This window comes from Rousettus aegyptiacus, unplaced genomic scaffold (assembly GCF_014176215.1).
Source record: "Rousettus aegyptiacus isolate mRouAeg1 unplaced genomic scaffold, mRouAeg1.p scaffold_m13_p_10, whole genome shotgun sequence".
NCBI lineage: Eukaryota > Metazoa > Chordata > Mammalia > Chiroptera > Pteropodidae > Rousettus > Rousettus aegyptiacus.
Window position 1 is genome coordinate 56,083,043 of NW_023416285.1, and position 20,297 is coordinate 56,103,339.

General features: G+C 36.6%; 1 protein-coding gene across 8 annotated transcripts in view; it reads left to right on the forward strand.

Moving 5' to 3' along the window:
• The first annotated feature begins 493 nt into the window (after nt 1-493).
• Nucleotides 494-20,297, forward strand: part of EPHA5 (EPH receptor A5) — a 315,603-nt gene continuing 295,799 nt past the window's right edge. For 2 of the 8 annotated variants that reach the window (XM_016156433.2, XM_016156437.2), the window contains exon 1: nt 494-1,304. In XM_016156433.2, the coding sequence (XP_016011919.2) occupies nt 1,124-1,304 (181 nt within the window). In that variant the 5' untranslated portion in view covers nt 494-1,123. The remainder of the gene's footprint in view (nt 1,305-20,297) is intronic. The other 6 variants (XM_016156432.2, XM_016156427.2, XM_016156434.2 and 3 more) reach the window with 4 other exon arrangements.

Below are 20,297 nucleotides of genomic sequence, written 5' to 3' on the forward strand. Positions count from 1 at the left end.
TGCCACAAGCCTGTGATGGGCAGCAGGCAATATGCCAAACCAAAGGACTCGCTTTTCTAAGGGTTGCCAACTGAGCTTGAGCTCATTTCCCTTCCGCCTCCCGGGAGCCCGGGTCCTCGTAAGGCGTTGTCAGGAGGATTCTTCGCTCTAATTATCCGGGGAGGGAGACGCACCTTTCCCGGAGACCGCTAGGCAACACTCACCACGGGAGCCTCCAGACTATTTCCCTCCGTGGGTGTGTGACTACGTCCAAGCAACTCACTCTTACAGTAGATCCTGGCGCGGCTGCGAGCAGCAGAAGGCGGGGGAGCTAGCGGGAGGAGGAGGGAGGGGGTGGGAGGTGCAGAGAGGGGAGGCAGAGAAGACCACGGAGCTCCAGACACAGCGCGAGCGCGCCGTGGCGGTGCAGTTTCCATCTCGCCTTTGCAGCCGCACACACGCCGCCTCCTCCCAGAGCAGCGGGAACCGCAGCAGCTCCGCGTCGCCGCCGCCGCCGCCGCCGGCCTCTGCGCTCCTGCCCGCTGGCCGCCTTCAGCAGCTCCGCTCGTCAGCCCGCAGCTATTTCCTTCTGTCAACCTCTTTGAACTCTCAGGATCCTTTCCGTTGTTCGCCTCTTTCATAGTTTCTCCACCCTGTATTTTCACAATTCTTCTTCCTTTATCCTTAGCCACCCTGCTTTTTTTCTCTTTTTATCGAGGATTTCTTCTTGACTTAAGATGACTTGTCTTCCTTACTCTCGTCCACTTCAGCCCTGAAGATTGAGGAGCCTTTATTCCGCCCCCCCCCCTCCATAGCATTGAAAAGACTTCAATCCTTAAAAGTCTTAAGAGGCAAAGAAACAGGACGTGGGACCTTCTCGACATCCTTGAGTCCAGTCCAGAACCGCACTATCAACCATAACTAGAATTTCATTTAACCCACTGGAGAGGAGGGAGAGAGGAGCCGGAAGCAAACTTCACCCGGCTCGGAGGATCCGCGGTCTCCGCATCTGCAGGAGCCGCGTGCCGGAAGGCGAAGACCCCACGGGGAACGAGGAGGAGCTGCGAGCCTCCCTCGTCCCCTCAGCGAGGCCGGAGCTGTGGACTGAGCCTCGCGGGATAGCATCAGCGGAGGTGGCTAGAAGATGCGGGGCTCGCAGCCCCGGGGTGCGGGACGCCCGCGGCCTCCGGGCGGTGGCGGCGACCCCCCGAGCACCCCTGCGTCTCTGGCCGGCTGCTACTCCGCACCTCGTAGGGCCCCCCTCTGGACGTGCCTTCTCCTGTGCGCCGCGCTCCGGACCCTCCTGGCCAGCCCCAGCAACGAAGGTAGAGCAGTGGGGGGGTCACCAAGGCGACCCGGGCGGACTGGCGAGGCGGGGCCTGGAAGTGCGCGGGTCGCGGCGCGCTGGGCACAGCTGCCGCGGACTAGATCGCACTCCTGATCTCGAATTAACGTGTGTCTTCGGTTTTCGCTAGCCTTTCCCTCTTCCCTGCTGTCTATGGTTGCATTGTTTGACATGAGCTGCAGAGTGCTGGGCGAGGAACCTGCTTGTGCTGGTTGGGAGGGCTGGGAAGTTGGAACCCAGTGGGGCAGAGGGGTCTGAGGCCCGCGCCAGGAGGTTGGGTGCGGCTGGGGCTCACTAGAAGCGCGTGGGGAAGTGACATTTCGGGCTTGAAGGACTGGGAACTGTTTGAAGCGCAGCGGCTGGTTCTCAGAAGCGGTGGGGCTTTTAGAAACCGTTATTTGAGGCCGGCGATGGGAAGCGTTGTGGGGGTGGCTGGATGCTTTTATTTTGAGGGAAAATGCCTTCTGGGAACTGTTATTTAGGGCATCACCAGCTGCTATTCTGGGGTGGGTGGCAAGAGCTTTTATTTCTCCGGGAGGGGAAGGACTGATGTCGCCCCACATTGTAGGGTGCCTCCCACTTGGGGGGCTCATAATCACACTGAGGAGAAAGTAGAAGAAGGCAGAGAGGTGGGATTTAGCGTGAGGCGGAGGGGAGTAGGGGGAGTCGCTTCCAGGAAGTTGCTGCTGCCCTCCTCCCCCGGCTTGTCTTTCTGGGTTTCCGTGAACGAAAAAGTCCCGCTGCAGCTCGGCAGTGGATCCCGGAATCCCCAACCCTCCTCCTTAACGTCTGGGTCTGGGGACAGACCCAGAAAGTCTGTCTCCGCCTGCCACTGGGAGAGTAGGGCAGAACGCCGGAGCAACACCTGTGCGGCGCTTGCTACTCGCGCAGCTGTGCGCAGCCCCACCGCCCCCAGCGCTCGGCCTCCGGGGCAGCTCCAGCCGCGCTCGCTCCTCTCACACACCCGAACTCCTCTTTGCGCTAGGGTCTCAGCTCAAGGGCGCATTCTTCTAGGGTCGGGGGCAGCATCTCTCATCCCGGAGATTAAGGTTAAAGAAGCACTCAGCCCCTTCACGAAAACATTAAAAACCATACCCCTTCTCTGGAAAGCTGGGATTTCTATTTGGGGCTCCAGATGCCACGAGTGAGGCACAGAACCTTAAATTCCTTCTATTCCTGTGGCAGGGGACGCTGGACTGGAAAGATGAAGCAGTAGCCGTGGAGGCGTGCGTGTCCTCGTGACTCTCACGGGTTTTGTCTTGGCTTGAGATGGTGAAGGCGCTGAGCTGGTTTCAGAGCGCTGCCAGCTTCCCAGGAACCCTGGCAGGGCAGATAGAGACTCCCCACCTCACCCTATCCCATGAACTTCTCTCTTAAATTTCAAAATTTATTTCTTAAATCTGATTTAAGGATTATATGTAGTTTGATCTATCTTATCTATCTACCTACCTACCTACCTACCTACCTACCTATCTACCTACCAATCATCTATTTATCTATCATCTGTGATCTTCCATGCTTAATCCAAGCAATCAGCATTTTCCCCTTCCCCATAAAGTTGAAAAACTGTAATTTGTAGTCGTAGTCCTTTTATTAACATCTCATGTTAGATTCATTATGTTCGAATGCCAGAGGATTATAACATTAGCAGTCTTTTTTTTTAGCTGTTTTATTCCACCGGAAGGGGCATCCTGGTTTGAATTTAAAGAGTGATAGTAATAGCAATATTCATTCTTTCATGTTCCTAGCATGTTTTTTTTTTTTTTTCTCTCCGGATGTGATGGGGTAAGAGGCCTATGTGGAGATGGAAGAGAGTAGGAATTCTTGATTAGAAATTGAGAAGAGATGAAGTCTCAGGATGATGCTGAATGGGAATATGGGCTAGGACTGTGTGGGGAGGAAGAAGAGGCAGAAGAATATGAAGGGAAGACCAGGAAATAGCGCTGAGCTTCTAAGGTGTTGTAAGTGGGGCTCGAATCTTGTGGAAGATAGACTGGCTGATTTTATAAACTTAACATCCACGGGTTGTGTTGTTCTTACTCCAACTCGTGGAACACACAGCAAAACTTGGGCTACAGTGAGATGGGGTTGGTGGTGGTCTAAGCAAAAATGAATGCTACTTTACCACCCACTGCTCTGAAGACAGTAAAAATAAAGGTGTGTCTGCTCTTTGGAGCACATTTAATAAGGTGTCACTATTTTACATAATTAGAAATAAAGTCTTATTAATATATACAACTTCATTTCATTCATCCTTTCTTCTCCCTGCAGTTTTTCATTTTTGCATTAGTATCATCCCAAACTTTTATTTGCTTTTCTCTAAAATTTGTTGTTCTCCTCTTTTTGTTTCTCTATGATAGTGTTAAAGTAGAACAAGAATATATCAATATTTATAACAGCAGTTTATTTAAAGATTCAGATTGGAGTTAAGTTTTTTTCTTTTTTTATTCTTTATTTCTGGAGGGACTGTGGAAGATCAGAGGCAGAAAGATTTAATGATGCACTGAATCCCTTAATAACTTACGTGCATATTTTATGCTTCTCCAACTTATGGATGCTTAGTTATTTCCCAGACAGTAGGTAGTGTATATATATACTATATATGTGTATAATATAATATTCCCATTATGTGAGAAAAAGATTTCATGGCAGCTAGAAATAAATGTGAGTTTACATTCATAATTAGTATTCCAGTCATTTTTAAATTTAACTTTGATAGACATAACTCAGCAGAATTGAACAGAAAATCATACATCTAGAATCTTAGATTGATATGAAATGAATTAAAATATGTTGGATAAAAGACAACAAGAGGAAAGAAAATTCACTCTTTAGCCCGAATTCTAAGATACAATAAATATATCTTTTGTTTTTGTATTACATCATTAGGCATAAACTATATGTGGATGAAATCTTTGAACTATAGTATAATACACAAAACTTTTTTATTATAAAATAATTTAGAGTATATTTAGCAAGAAACTAGTCCAAGATCAAACAAGCAGGACAAATGTATAACAAGTGAAATTTTTAATATATTTAATAAGTAAAGGGAGTATGCCCACTGTTATGAGTACTGGAGGTGGCCCTGAACTTATTCAGTAACTGCCACTTTTTCTGTCTGGAGATATATTTGTAAACAAGCATTATTTGACAAGTGCTTTTCGCAGCAGGGATTCTTGGCCAATTACCGTTGAACAGCTCTGCATTGAAAATGATTCACCCGCAGTGAATCAAGCTTAATTCATTGAAGCTACAGTCAGTAATGTCCCAGTAAAGTGCTTCTGACAGTTGTCAGCAGTTTGTATTTGAAAAGTCCAGTTTCTTGTCTCTGAATGTTTTGTATATTTGAGAAAGTGGGATAGAGGGTCCCTAGGGGAAAAATAAAAACCATAGGGAAAAGAATTTGGGGCTAAGTTGTTTGAAGAACAATCATAATTTTTTTTTTTTAAACAGTCATACAATTGCAGATCTCTTCAATGGAAAGAAAGAAAAGGAAGAACGTTTGTTTTAGGGTTTTTCTTGGTTTATAATAGGACCAGGCCCATAAAACAGATTGGACAACATAATAGATTTGTAAAACTAAATGGCTTTGTTTTGTGGCCTTGTCATCCTGTTGTAATTCATTTCTTTTTAGATAAAGTGGCGGGACCCCACAGAAAAAGGATAGTAAAATCATTTCCTCCCCAGGACGTTAGTGAAAAAAAAAGGGAGCCATTACCTCTATATAAATCATAGGTTGTTGGAAATAGAAGGGATCAGGAAGAGTTTGGGGTTTTGCTTTTATAAACGGTGAAAGAGGGGCAGAGGGTTGGGTCTCGAAAATTTAAGCTTTTTTTTTTTTTCTTTTTTGAGGTAGACATATCTTCTTGGGTGTCAGGATTTCATTTTCTCATAAAGACAGAGAAGAGGATAAACAATTCCTGAATTTACCATGGAAATTTCTCCTTTGATCGATTATAAATATTCTTGTAATATTGCCACTTGTAAATACTATTAATTCTTTATTTCGATTGACATAGGATATAATTGGTATAGGAAAAGGGTTTATTTTTCATACTTAGAAATGCATTACTTAATATTTTTGTAGTATTAATACTCTATTCTACAAAATGTGACCATTTAGAGTATTTCTACGTAAAATATCAAAATTAGATGACATAACTATTTATAGACAAACATTCCCAAGCTATTTAATTAAATCTTAGACTTCATAAAATATTACTACTGTTGAAAAAATAACTCTACTATAGTCATTTTCACTACATTGTTGTTAATTGACTTGACCACTTGAATCTCCTTTGGAGTACTTTTTTATTATTTGATTGAATGACTAATTTCTCTTTCATTTCTACTATTGACTAAAAATAGAGTATAATGTGCAAGATTATCTAACTACATCATTTTTCTTTTTATGAATCAAAGTGTTCTTTTTTAAAAAGGAAAATATGATTATATCTTCAAGAACTACTGCAAAAAGTGATGATAACTCTTTTTACTTTATTTTTCAATTAAAATTAGCAGATATATTCCATTTTACTACTGAATAGTTTGAATTTAACTTAGCAGAGGTACCTAATTATTCACAGGTGAATATGGCACTTTTAACAGTTTTAAAATAGTTTAACAATTGTTTTCATAAAGCTTGAATTAACTGAAGTTTGAATAGTCAGACTTGCTTATAGAGCATTAAAAATTCATTGCAATGTTTGTCTTTTTTTTCTTTTCAGAAAGAGCGAATTTTGACTAAAAGAAATATGAGAGCCTAAAAATGTAAATTGTTACCCAAGAGTCTCAGAATGATTCTTGCTGTTTTATTATCTTTGGTGAATATATATTTATCTATAGAGAAGAATAGCTCCTAAAAGTATGCTCTACTGGGTAAATACTTATTTAGTTATGATATCGAAATCTATAGAATCAGTTGGTTAGGTAGGAATTTCGTTAAAGGAGTTATCCTAGTCAGCTGTATAAACACACATGATGGTACTTTTAATTGACATTAAAATATTTATCATATGTTCTATCCCAGACTAGTTGGTACACTTATGTTTCTGTGGGTGTGTATAAGAATAGCTGACAAAATGAGTTCTAGTGACTTTGTAAACATAGATTAAAGTGGCTCACATTTTTTACAAAAAGTGTAATAATATATATCTTTAACATAACAAAATGAATTTATTCAGTGAGATGTATTGATATAAGAAACAGTAATAACAGAACCTCTGCTGTATTCATAATAATTTTTAAAGCAGCACATAGCTATTAGAAACTGGAAGGTTCGACAGTTATTCACTGTGAAAATCTTGTCTGAGTTGTTGGTTCCATTCAAAATGTTTAAATCAAAATGTAAATGATTCATTTTTAAGGATTTAGGTTTGAACTTCCAAAACAATTAGCATGAGTACATAGGGGAGTCTCCTTTTAACATGTATTAACTCTTCCCTATTTAGTTTTTGACTTTCTAGACATTTTGTTTATGCAAAGTTAATGAAATAGATTTTAAAATGTTTGAATGCGACAAAACTTTATTTTTGAACAAGAAAAATATGTTTAAGAATTTTAAATCCAAATTTGGAGAAATAACTCATTTTCGATAATTTATTTAAAACATGTATAAGATGTTCTAAAACTTTTCACAATGGTACTGGTAAGATCATTGATGCCATAAATTGTACTATGAAATAGCTATATATAAATCAAGTTACAAATAGATAGTGGTACAAATATTCTTCAGTATTAAAACTTGATCAGAATTTACTTATTTGTTCTGACTACAGATTTTGCAGATAGTATAGGATTTATTTATTATAATTATTCTGATCACATAAAATCAAGAGATGACTCAAACTTAAAATTTGTACTACAGTAACAGTAGAAAACGCTGAATTGAATGATTTAAAATATAATTTTCATCAATGAATTTCATAGAAAATAGAGATTTTTAACTTACTTTTTAGCTTCTTTCATTACCATCTTAAAAAATTCTTGCTCAATGTAATGTTAGTATAAAGCAAAAAAAAAAAAAAAGAATAAAAAGAACAAATGTTTTAAGGTACATAGGAATTTTAATTGTGTCTGGTGAAATGTCTGGTAATTTTTGGTTAGTATCTCTAATGAGAATCCCAGGTGTTGCAAAGGCATAAAATGAAACTAGTAGGTGCACTACTTGGAGTTTTTGAAAACAATGTGGTTAGCATGATGACCTTTATTAACTGTCATTTAATGTTAGTATAGTTTTAAGATGATTTATCTTTAGATATTTAAAGAAACTATAAGGAGTCATTTCTACTATTTAAAAATTGCCTGAAAATCCTGTAATATGTGTGAGCTTTAGAGTACTGTTTACAATGTATTCCAGTTAAGGAAAACCTAGAGGTTCTGTTCATAATTAAGCTTTATTCTTGTTCTTCTTTTCCTACAGGTTAAACAGCTTTGGTCTCTGATAAGTTTATTTATTACTTTGTTAATATTAATTAAATTATTTCTTAAATTAATGGAGAACATATATACAAAACTTTGCTGATCAGATTCAACCCTAGGTCAAGCATGCATGCATTCTTCCCTCAATGTCTCCTAGCAATGCAGTGTTCATAGCTTTAATTGTGGTGCACTTATTTAGCAGAGTGTGGTAACCTGGTCAGATGTTGGTGTATGCACATGGACACATTTTGGGGTGTGTGGAAAGGTCATGGTGAGGCTGAAAGAAAGAGTGGGGAGGGATGTCCAGGTAGTATCACTATGAACTTGATATTAATAAAAATGCTTGGGTTTTATTTTTTATATTATTTTAAAAAATACCAAACTCCACACGCACACACGTGCACACTCACACACTCTAATTTTGTATTTGTTTCACTGTGACTCTAAAGATATAAATACAAGCCTAATGAATAAAAAAATTCTTAGTTCATTTTATTTGATCCATTTAGGTTTCTTTCTTCTGTTTCTCTGTAAGCTCTAATTGTTTCATTGAGTCGTGCCAGATACTTGTGGCATTAGACACCCCCACAGATTAAATAATTGGGACTAAAGTATCTGTGATGATTCTAATTCTGTTTTAGTGGCTGGACTATTGCCCAGGCCATTTTCTTCATCTATCACACGTGCGTTCTAACTAGACTGGGTCCATACTCTGGTAAGTAAATTATTCTGTTAAAAAAAAAAAAATCAAAGAGCCAAAACCTGAGGGTTGAAATACTTTGCATGTGCTTTGTGAGAAAATATTCCCACTTGGGAACATATTTCAGGATAAGTATTGGAAGATTTCAACAAAATACAGTCTGTTCTTTTACTCTGAGATGGGTATTTCTTTTTTTTCTTATTTCACACTCACAGCTCTCTTCCTCATCCCTTCCTTTTCTCAATCCTTCCCTCCCGCCTTTTTTTCCTTCCTTTCTCTTTTAATATGCATATTTTAATTTAATACATTTTTATAGAAGTGTAACATAGCAAAGTATACAAATTGATGATTTTTCACAAAGAGGACACACACTGTTCCTTCTTTTCTCTTTCTCCCTCCCTCCTTACTCCCACCTTCCCTGTCAGCACTCTATCCATATCAAGTCGAACCAAGGTAAGAGGAAAGGAGCCCTGGCCTGTGATGTTCCAACACCCCGAGGAAGTTGTGATTTCAAATTGGGCATAAGACGATAATAACCTATTAAATAAATCATGGGACCCAGTTTCCAAAGGTAAAGAGTTGACTGTGTCAAACCAAGTCATGTATTTCTTTACTTAATTCATAAATCAGAAGTACAGAGTTTAAAGTGTCTCTGTCAGTTTTGTGTTTCTTATAAGATAGCTCACTTATTTACTTTTCACTAGCCGTCCCTTTCTGTTCCAGGATGCTTGTTAATGTCTTTCTTGTGGAAAGACAAACTCAGCAGGTAGATCCTGCTGGCACCAGTTCAGCCCAGCAGTCCACAGCAGGAGCTTTCTCTGAGAGCCAAATTCTAACTTTTACACGGAGCCCTAGCCTTGTGTGGTGGCTGGACAGGTGAGGCAGACTACCTGGTCTTGTGGAAGATAACAACAGACTCTTCTGGGTTTCACCCTAGGCAGTGTCGTGATATGGTAATAAGTCTCCTGCAAGGGAGTAAAACAAGCCTTCTGAGAAAAGTAGAAAATACTTGGAAATGGCTATGTCTGAAGAATTTTAAACACATCTAGTTTTGACCTATCATATTTTGATTTCCCTATAGGTGGGGGAACAACAGATTTAATTTTGCAGATTTAGAGTCACCGAGTTTTTATTTAAGTTTGTAAAACAAAATAGGGAAAAGATTTAATGATTTGGAATTACAGAAAAAAAATAAACAAGGATGAAACAATATCCTGGCTTTGAAATTCAAAAACAAACTACTCTTTTGTTGTTGTTTTGGAGGTTAATCTCCATCCTTTACTAACTCTAAACTCTGTGAATACTTGTTAAATTATTTTTTCTTGACCTCAGTTCATTTATTTGTAATTTGGTACTACCTGCTTTACGTAATTGTTGTGGAGAACAAACAAAATAAAATAATTTTCTAATTAGTAGAGCACTCCACAAATGTTAAGTTGTGGGAATGTAGCTGATTAAAGCTCTGCATAGTCCATTTTGGAAATATCCAGTTGCTGGGTAAAGATCAGGATAAATAAAAGCACTGGGTACAAGTTTTGTGGATTTAAGCTTATGTTATGTGAGGAAACTCCTTTAAGAAAAAGAATACAAAAATATCTTACTTTCGTAAATGTAACAGAAAGGGATTTAGTAAACATTTTGCTAGTACCTCGGTGGCAGGGAAATGGCCCATGTCATTGAGGGCCCTGTAGTTTAATTTTAATTAAGTTCACAATAATTGTGCCTCTCACTGGGTAGTGCAAATGGGGAGATGTATAGGCCATGAAATGACCTCTGCCATATGTTAGTGGTATATTCTTGAACCATCCACTTCAAATTCCACATAGTTAAAATAAAGTGTTAACACTCATTGATAAGGTTGTTGTAAAAGTAAAATAAAAATTTATGTATGTTGCCTAGTATAATTCCTAGAGCAAAGCAGGTACACAATAATGTTAGTTCCTATGTTTCCTGCACCACTAAATATGGTATATTTGAGGTAAAATTTCACAGTCATCATTCATTATCTCCCTTGCATTGAAAGATTAAAGGGAATCTGGGACAAGAAAACAATCTAACAAAAATAATTGCACATGCAAATTTTTCATAGAGCTATCCCAGATAAAAATCAACTACATGAAGTCCTTATTTTCTGCCGCTTTCCTCCTTATTTAATATTGAACAATGGGATTTGATTAGGAGATAGAATGTAAACTATCAGTTTTAGGATCATCGGTTGTCACTGTTGCATTTTACTTCCTTATTCCCCAGATAGAATTCAGATGTTACTTATTAGCTACAAAACATATCAAGAGATATCTTCAAATATTTTAGATATTTAATTTTAGTATAGCATGTTATCCATTAGATAGATAGATAGATAGATAGATAGATAGATAGATAGATTAAAATGATATGTAAGATGCTGCTGGAAGTGTTTAGTTTGGAGTATTAAATCCTTTAAAGTTTCTTAAGACAAATATCTGACACTATAATTTGACACCACTATTTTAGCCTGAAATAGACGATTTTCTGATGTGTTCAATTACATTCAGAATTTGAAATATTACTTGGAAATTGAATTGGATTTTTCTATTTGCAAAAAATTTTTAATATAATTCTGAGAGCTTTTTTTTTCTTTCCATAAGTGAACATAAACAGATATGAAGAAATTTAGAGCATCCTGTATTTAGATCTGCTTATGAAATGTGTGTTCGTATTTGCGGGCCAAAGAGTTTATGCACTTTTATACAACAATTATAACTAACATTCATTATTGACATATAGTATGCCAGACATTGTTATAAGTAATTTACATATATATTGATTTATTTTTCTCGAAGAAGCCTAACAATAATAATAATAATAATAGTAATAATAATTCTTATTTTAAACATGTAGAAAGTGAGTCAGGGATGGTTAAATAACTTGCACAGAATTACAAATCTGAAAGTGATCGAGGAAGTCTGACTCCAGCATCCTCTTACCACTTCTATGCTGGGAGAGATCAGTGACTGAAATATAGTCAAAGCACATACAAAAATTCATGTGGAGCCCTAGGGATATTTGCTCTCATAATCGCTTATAGCTCAATTCCCCCCCCCCCCCGCCCCTTAGTAAATATTTGATCGACTGCTGGTCATTGGGCTGTTACAGACTGATTTATCCCACATCGACATCCCCCTTTTCACTGCCCTGAACACCACTAACACAAGGCAAGATCTCTTGCCACATGTTGTTTCCTATTTCAGAGCATGTATTCTTACTTTTAAAATTGTTTTCCATTACTTTAGTATGTAAGTAACCCAGCTCTCAATCAGTAGCTCAGGCCACACTTTAGCTTTACATACCCCAAATCCCATTAAGAAACTCTCCCCCCTAAAGTGCTGTCTGTTGCTGATCACTACTCTTGTTCTGTTTGGAATAGAGGGCAGTTTTGAAAATATGGTTTTGACTTAACTTGTGGTATTATATATTTTAGGCAATACTATTTTAAGTAACAAGTGAGATGACCGAAAAGTTCAGTAGAAAATGTATTCACCTTTTTTCTATCTAAGCCAATCCTTTAGGTGCTTTTTTTCTCTTTTTGTACAGGGTTATATTCAATAGTTTTATAATCACTCTATGTAGTTTATATTTTTAAAGTTCCCTATAGTTAACAAAATGTACTGATTTATGTTATGTTTTAAAAATCTCATATAAAATATAGTATAGATTGGACAAATCCTTGTTAAAAACAAAGGAACTGACAGTTTGATCTATTAAAAAAGTGAGAAGTAGTTTCAAAGCCAAAATCTTATGACCACAGAACTAGTGCTCCATTTCAGGAGGTGATACTGCAGAGTAGTAGGGACACAGACTCGGGACTCTGGTTGAGTTGCTTCAAGCTGTGTGACCTTGCACAAGGTAGAAAACCTCCCCGTGCCTATGCTTTCTCATCTGTAAAATGGGAATATTAATATGGTTGAGGCTTGTAAAGATTAAGTGAATTCACATCAATGTAGTGTTTTTAAAATTCTGATACACAGTAAACATTATATGAGTTATATATAAGTTAAATATATGAGTTCTGAGTTAAATATTATATGGGCAAAAAAAAAATAGTGTGGTTTGGCACTCTAATAATTAACGAGGTCTCATTTCCTGCCCCCCTCCCCACCCCTTGGTCAGTGTGTACTGTCTAGAATTATTATAAGTGGAAATACCAGAAGATAAGCACTTGACTTCTGTTCAATTGCCCAAGCAGCCCTTGTTTACTCCCTGGGTACAGTGTTCAGTGGCTCTCCAGTAACCTCAGGATAAGATCTAAACTCCTTAAGCTGGAGTACAGCATTCTCAGTGATTTGCTTCTGACCCACCTCTCCTGTGACTTCCCTCCTGTGCCTCCCTGCCTCCACTCCAGGCTCCTGTTAGGGACACCTGCTCCGTGCAGTTGGGTTGTGTGTGCTCAGTAGGAAGCCTGGTTACTGCCTTCAACTAGGTAACTCAGTCTTTATGAATGGGTCTATACAGTAGGTAAGAAGCCTTTCCAATTTCTCTAAGACTATGTATCAATTTTCATTCCATGTGTAGTATATTACACTGGGATGGAATTGAATTTTCCTTGTTTGTACATTTCTGATATTTTATCATAATAGAAATGGCTGTAAAAAGTAAAGTTTAATCAGATAAAAAATTATCTTCTGGGCTGAGAATTTACTACTAACAGAGATAGTATAATTTTTCTACCAAAGCAAGTTAATTCTAAGAAAACTGGCAGAATTTTTTTTTTTTTTTTTGCATCTACCAAATGTATCAGTATAAAGAAAGCTTTGCCTGTCTATAAACTCAGTGAGAATCAAACCCAAGTATGTTATACTAACGTATGTTATATTCTACAATGTTATGTTTATAAATTTATGTTTAAAAATGAATGTTATTAAATAGCCTCTGTTTCTTTAAAGACACTGCTTTTAACTACATCCAGTCTCACCTCATTACTTACTGTTTTGCTGGTAAAGCTAATGTAGTTTTTTTCCTAAATTCAGGTTGGACTCTCTGGTATTATAAAGTTGCTTCTAAACTGTGAAGTTATCAAATCAAAGAGTCTATGATTTGTTAACCAAAATGAGTTCATACCAAGGAATTTAGCTGTAGAATATTTTAGATTTACCAAAAGAATCAATGAGAAGAAAAGTCTGAGATTAGCAAACCACTAGAAAATAATTTGTAGATACCATGTGGTCACTAGGCATGATTTAATTGTCTACTGATTTTCCGCCCCCTTTCTTAAGCTAAATTCTCAGAATCCATGACTTGAGCCCTTATCAGCCACCATAAAATATTTTTTTCTGCTTTAGGCATGACTTAATTTTATCTCTAGAAAAACAATTAATATAAAATATCTGTTTCTTAATGGTTAAAATTTCTTGGGCGAGGATAGATTTACCCTTTCATTTGTTCTAGATTTCCTAGATTATTTGGACTGTCACTTACTTTATGAAGCACTTTAGATTTATAACTTGGTTGGAATTCTTAATATTACAGGGAATGTAGCAGGAAAATAGATACCACCAACCATGTGAATAGAATAACATTAAAAATTGATATATGAAGGAGAAAGTTTAAAATAATGATGAATGGCTTTTTAAGTATAATTTGGTTACTCTTTGGTTAGTGTATTTAATTCTATCCTGTGTCTGGTTGGTACAGTTAATTAACTATCCCGCTTGAACACGTTTTTATTTACTCTAAAATACATGACAAATACATCAGAAATATAGGCAGGTTAACACTGTATTCTGCAGAGCTTAGAATTCATTCAATAGAATCTTTCTCTAGATGAGAGGGATGATAATTGCTATGAAGACAGTATCTCATAATCTTTAATTCTCACGACACTATAAAATGGACATCATTATTCCAGTTTATGGGTGGGAGATTGGATTTTGGAGAAATTAAATAATTTTCGTTGCATCACACAAAAAATACAATAGGAACCAGGTGTTTGATATGGAAGCTCTTGGCTGCATCCACTCTGCTACAGATTACACTTGTCTAAATGTACTTAGCATTATGATTTGTATTTTATTTGTGCATACCATCTTTCAAGGAAGGAATCATGTTTTTATTACAAAAATCATATTTTATAAAAATATAAGAATAATAGAGATAGAAACAAAGTAAATGGAGACATGGAATCTTTATATCAAGAAAATCTCACTATCATCAATGCTAAAGCAACTGAATAGAAAACTTGAGTATAAGCTTTTAGTCACACAGTTCTCATTTCCTGGCAGAAAATCTGTCAGTTCATCAGGAAAAAGCATTTTTTCCTGACTCTGGGGTTTGAGAGAAGCTGGTCTCAGTGGTGTTTGTGTTTGAGGTATTGAACAATATCATGAATAATCTTAACAATTTTCAAAATATGCTGAACTAGTTATACTAATAGGTTCTTATATAAGTCATTATTGAAAACTAAGGACATTATATGAGAAGTGGTTTTCAAAATTTTTTTTTAAGCAGCAGAAACTCATTCAAAAATCACTGTGGAAACCCAATACATGAAGCAGGTAGCAACTGAGTTATTGGCTTTCTTGCCTGTGTTTTTACCTCCTCCCTCCCTTCATCTGCTCGTGCCTCTGAGTCATCTCTTTAGAACCACAGGGGCTATCGTGAGCTCAGTGTGAAAACTGCTGTGTTAAAATATAAAAGAAATTTTGTATAGAAGATCAGTGTGCTATGATCCTGACTTGTAGTTTTTAAAAAATCTCTCTAAAAGTTATGTGGTAAAGTTTACTGTGAACCACTGGTTTCTAACCTAGAGATATTTATCAGAGTCAACTTTGGAACGTTGTTAAATTCAGTGTTCCCCCTTATCCATTATTCTACTTCCTACAGTTTCGTTTACCCACAGTCAATCGCAGTCCAATATATTAAATGGAAAACTCCAGAAATAAACAATATATTGTTTTAAATTTCTGCACCATTCTGAGTAGTGTGGTGAAATCTTGCAGCATTGTTTTGTCACCCCAGGATGTGAATCATTCCTTTGTCCAGATTGTATACACCTGTTAGTCACTTACCAGCCATCTTGCTTATCAAATCTACCGTTTAGGTGTCACAGTGCTTCTGTTCAAGTGACCTTTGTTTTACTTAATAATGCCACATTCATATAATTTTTATTATAGTATATTGTTATACGTATACTATTTTATTATTAATTATTAATCTTTTGCTGGGCCTCATTTACAAATTAAACTTTGTCATAGTTTTGAACATATAGGAAAAAACATGGTATATGTAAAGTTTGTCCCTATCTGAGGTTTCAGGCATCCACTAGGAGTCTTAGACCATATTCTCAGGGATTGGGGAGACTACTGTTTAGCATTTCTGGACTTCCTTAGACTCACTAAATCAAAATTTATTAAAGCAGGTTCTGTGGAAATCTGTAAGTTTAGAGCCTAGTAATCTGTAGTTTTAGAACATGAATAAATAATTGTGACTTCTGTTCCTGGAAAAGAACCTTACTTAGAACAGAGTTGGGGTCTGAGATCTAGGGTCTGTAGAGGCTGGAATCTGGGAGGTCTGATGTCTGATACTGGTATCAGTCTGAAATTGTATCAGTAAAAAAATTAAGAATTGGCTTTTGCAGACTCTTATTATAATTTGACATTGGCTCAAAAATTCAGTTGTGAGATAGATAAATGTACCTCATTGAATAGCGCAGTTCGAATGTTGTCTGACTGAATTAAGTAAATATCAGAATCACTTGGGTAGTGGGAACTTTCTAAGATGCCATCTCTGGGCTCTACCCAGTATCTTAATTTTGTAGGTTTTAAAAGGAGCCAGTGGGTTTACATTTTTAAAAAGTACTGCAAGTGATTCTTTTCTTTTTTTAAAAAAATTATTTATGCCTGCAGCACCTGATCTTCCTAGATGGTCTCCCATCCAAGTGCTAACTAGGCTAGACCCTGCTTAGCTTCCAAGATCAGACATTGGGCTTGTTCAGGGTGGCATGGCCATATACCATAACTCATGGCTCCACTGAGGTGTAAACCCAGGACCTTCTGCATGTAAGGCAGACGTGTTAACTGCTACACTATGAAACTACATTCAATGCAAGTGATTCTAATGCAGATGATAGAAACACCACACACACACACACACACACACACACACACACGCAACCACTGAATAAAACAAATATGACATCACCATATGACTAGCACTCATAACATATTTTCTAAAAAGAGACTATGAAAATGTGCTAAGACTAAGGTGATGTATATTATCAGATAACACTATGCACAACAAGGAAATACAAATTGTTAGAGAGTATTCAAAGCAAATACCAAAATGCAAAATTCTAAGTATGGTATGATATATAATCAGTGATAGAGGCATTGATATCAGAACTGATCCTCAGAGTGCATGCTTTGATTACTATTTCCTCTTCACATTCCTAAATAATATTAAATGCATTTTGAATGTGTTCATATATATCCCTAAGTGCCAAATGTTAATTCAGATAATTATACTCTAGGAGAGAGTCTGTCTCGGGGGGGATATAGAAGAATTATTTCACAAGTAACATAAATTCGAGCAAGTATCCACTCTCAGGGCCATCAATTGGAAGGTTGAACAATCAGCAAGCTACTTCCTATTTATTCACTGGTGTATCACCAGGGCCTAGAACAGTACTTGGTATTTAAGAAGATACTTAAATATTTGTTGAATAAATGAAACTTCATTTATTGTAGGTGTCATATTCTATAGAATTTGAATAGAAGTTAAGGCAATGAGTTAGACTTTTTCTTTAGTTGTTTATATATGAAATAAGATTTGATTAGGTTGTAGATAATAGGAAAACCATTCAAGTAATTTAAAATGAAGAGAATGTATAGGTGTTTTTTTTTTTTTTTAATGTTAGAGAAAGAAGTTTCAGGGTAGATACCTGGTGGATTGGATTCAGTGATATAATGATGTCAAGACAGGAATCATTGTAATTTTTTTGGCCTTACTCTCAAATTTATTGCCTCATAGTTGCAAGAAAGAACACACATCTCCAGGCATATATCTAGTTCAGAACAAGAAGAAGGGGAAGAGCCAAGAATCATGTCAGCTACATTACTCCTTTATCTAGGACAATGGAACTTTCTCAGAGACTGGCAAGTAGATTTCTGTTTATAACTCATGGGCTAGACGTATATAACAAGGCCACCAGATTCAATGGAAACTAAGATAATAGAAGCATGATTATTATTATTTGCTAAGGCCAGTCATAACCATTGTCTGGTGCTGGGCACATTGCCACTCCAAACACAAGTAAGATTCTGATACCAAGGAAGGAAAAAAGATATGAGTAATTACTAGGTATAAAACAGCATCTGCTTCAGTGCCACGGAAAATTGAAAGTACTTTTATTTTATTTTACTTTATTTCCTTTTTTGCCTATAGTTTTCATACTTTGTAGAAAGAGAATTACCCAACTACTAATGTTATATTTTGACCAAAAATAGAAAGTTTGGCACCAAGTTAAGCAGGCAAAAATGATTACTACTAGATCATCAGTCATATATCCTGTTAAGATATATAATTCATTGTATTTTAATAGACAGACTTAAAAATTACTTTCCTGCTGTCATGAATGCTTCTAGCTGTTTTGAGATGGATAATTAGAGCGGGGTACTGAAGTGTTTTTGTTCAGCCACCTAAAATTTGAGGCACAATATTTGTTCATATTTCTGTCTCTGTTGCTTTCTATTTTGACTAGTTAATGAGAAATCCTTATTCAAAGATTTCTTGAAATATAATTTTTTTCTTTTTCAAATAACAAAGAATCATTATGTTTATATCACAATTAAATTTTAACTAAACTTCAATACTGAAATGAGAATAATGACTTAAATTGTCAGTAAAAAAAATGAGTCATTTCTCATTTTACAAAAGGGCTGCTTGAGCTACACAGTCGTTTTGCTCATTTTTGGAAATGTCATCACCTTACAATACCAACTGTGAATCTGTGCAAATTTCTGTCTGTTTTTAGTACACTTTTAGACCTAATCATCATTTATTCTAACCTGAAGGCTGGAAAGCTGATAATTATATAGTTGTTTTGCAATTTGATATATTTTAATCAAACACTAAGGGTAATGAGGGACTGAGATAGGGATTCATACAAAACAGAGAATCAGCTTTGCGTACATTTGACATTCAATTTTTCTGTGCTTTCTCACACCTCAGGACAATATGTTTGGGCAAATGTATGCCCTCTTTTGCCCCAGTTAACATCCCTTAAAGCATAATAATAGCAAAATTTAAAAAGTTACAGAAATAAGGATTCATCTTTGTTACTTACCCTTTTGCTTTCAGAAATCTTGTAACTTACTTAAATCTTGTTGGAAATTTGATACTAAACTTGTAATTTGCATAAGTTTTATTGGAAAGTTGACGTTAAACTGTGATTTCTTCAGGAAAACCACTGTATGCTGTTTAGATTAATATATCCAAAAATTTCCATCTTATACACAATACTATAATAACAGTAGATACTGGCTTCTATAACATGCTATTTTCCATTCATTGACTTAATGAAAATCATTGATATATAGGAGGTATGGGTTTCAAAGGAGTGAACTTTTGGATTCAGCAAGTCCAACACTGGGGCAAGTGTGATGGAGAAGCAAGACAAAGAGCTCTGGAGTTAGGTGGAGATTTCAGTTTGGCGCTTATTAGTTCTGGGACCTTGGGCCTCTGCCCTGTTTAGCTTTTTTCAACTTTAATTTCCGTTTTTGTAAAATGGGGAAAACAATATACCAAAGGATCATTGTTAGGATTAAGTGATGTAATGTATATTTAAGTACAGACACATGCAATTATATTAGTCTGATTCACTGACATTACAAACATGAGAAATGAGGCTCAAAGTAAAATCATTTCCACATAGCTCATATAGTAGCAAACCAGAATCATAGGACTAAAGAGCAGTCTGTGTGTAGTGAACCATTCACAAAGGGAATTGTGAATAAGCACATTTATTTCAAGTGTTGAGGATTTGCCCTGTTTTGTAAGGAATAGATTCATATATTCATATCTATTTACATTGTGGTATGGAACTGAGCAGATATCAAATGAGTGTATTCTGTTATATGATGACTTTCAAGCCTGTTTTTCTTCTAATGCTGACTATTTTCTTTAAAATAAAGTAAATATGTAAGATTTGACAAATTTGGTTACCACACCTAACAAGATAGCCACTGAAAACCATATGGCTTTTCTCTTTTTGTGCCATGTGTTCTGTGAATGTAGCCGACTGTTCATTAGTCATAATTGAGCTGTCAGTGAATTTCAGTGTTACCTTTGACTAAATACTTCATCTGGTCTAACCAGTGGATACTATTTTGAATTCCTCCTTGCCACTTCCCTGAGTATACAATTTTACAGTATATTAACAGTTTAAAATTTTTAATATACAGTCTGATTGATTTTGCTTCTCTCATGGTGGTATGTTTCATAGTCTGAATATTTTACTGCTTAATTTTCAAAGAGCAGTGGTTAAAACTTCTTTGTTTATGATGATGGAAAATGTTTTGAAACAAAATGAAAAAAAAACCAAAATGAACAAAGATGAAGTATTTTGAAACAAAGACAACCTTTCTTCACCGACAGTAATTAAGAGTCAGGAAGGAATGCCATTGAATTCTGTGAGTAAAATCTGGAAGTGTCAAGACATGATGGAAAGACAACAGGCTCTGGAATAAGAGTCTGGAGTTTGCCTTCAAATTCTGTCATTTAGCAGTTGTATCAGTTAGGATGTCTTCCTCTGTAAATAATAGCACATCACTTCCCCACTGGATTAATCAACAAAATTGATTTGTTTCCCCCCACATA